Here is a 501-nt window from a genome sequence, read left to right as displayed (position 1 = left end):
CCCCGTCGGGCGGGTGGAGGCGGCCTGGGGGGGCACCCCCGTCGAGACCTGGTCCTCCCCAAGAGCTCTGCGTGCCTGCGGGCTCCCGGAGGACACGGAGAGGTGAGAGAAGACACAGCGGAAAACACCTCCTGCCCTGCGCCGTGCTGCTTTTGGGGGGCAGCCCCCAGCCCTTCCCATCCCACCTCCTCTCCCTGCTGTCCGCTCTGTCCATCCTTTTACCCGCTCTGCGCGAAATCTCCTCCCACCGGGGACATCTCAGCGGGTAAAGGGGGTGGAGTAAAGACCCCCTTTTCGCTGGAGTCCCCCCACTTGTGTTTTGCAGCCCCTTAAGCCCAGATTTGTCTTCCAGCATCTCCCCGCACCCAGCTCTCCGCGGCCCGCAAACGCCCTCCGTGCTCTGGAACGCCATGATCCACCCGCTGCTCAACATGACCCTGCGGGGCATCGCTTGGTACCAGGGTAAAACCTCCTCCCACCCCCCAATTTTCTCCCCTCCTC

The 501-nt window shown here is 64.9% G+C and overlaps 1 protein-coding gene across 1 annotated transcript in view; it reads left to right on the top strand.

Moving 5' to 3' along the window:
- Positions 1 to 501, top strand: part of SIAE (sialic acid acetylesterase) — a gene marked incomplete at its 5' end in the record, with an annotated part of 8,446 nt that overhangs the window by 5,247 nt on the left and 2,698 nt on the right. Inside the window, one exon of the mRNA XM_009892561.1 lies at positions 370 to 449. Coding sequence (XP_009890863.1) covers positions 370 to 449 — 80 coding nt within the window. The remainder of the gene's footprint in view (positions 1 to 369; positions 450 to 501) is intronic.

The sequence above is a fragment of the Charadrius vociferus genome, unplaced genomic scaffold (genome assembly GCF_000708025.1).
Source record: "Charadrius vociferus isolate BGI_N301 unplaced genomic scaffold, ASM70802v2 scaffold289, whole genome shotgun sequence".
Lineage (NCBI taxonomy): Eukaryota > Metazoa > Chordata > Aves > Charadriiformes > Charadriidae > Charadrius > Charadrius vociferus.
The sequence above is the reverse complement of the archived record's forward strand: the minus strand, read 5'-3'. Positions and strand labels throughout refer to the sequence as shown.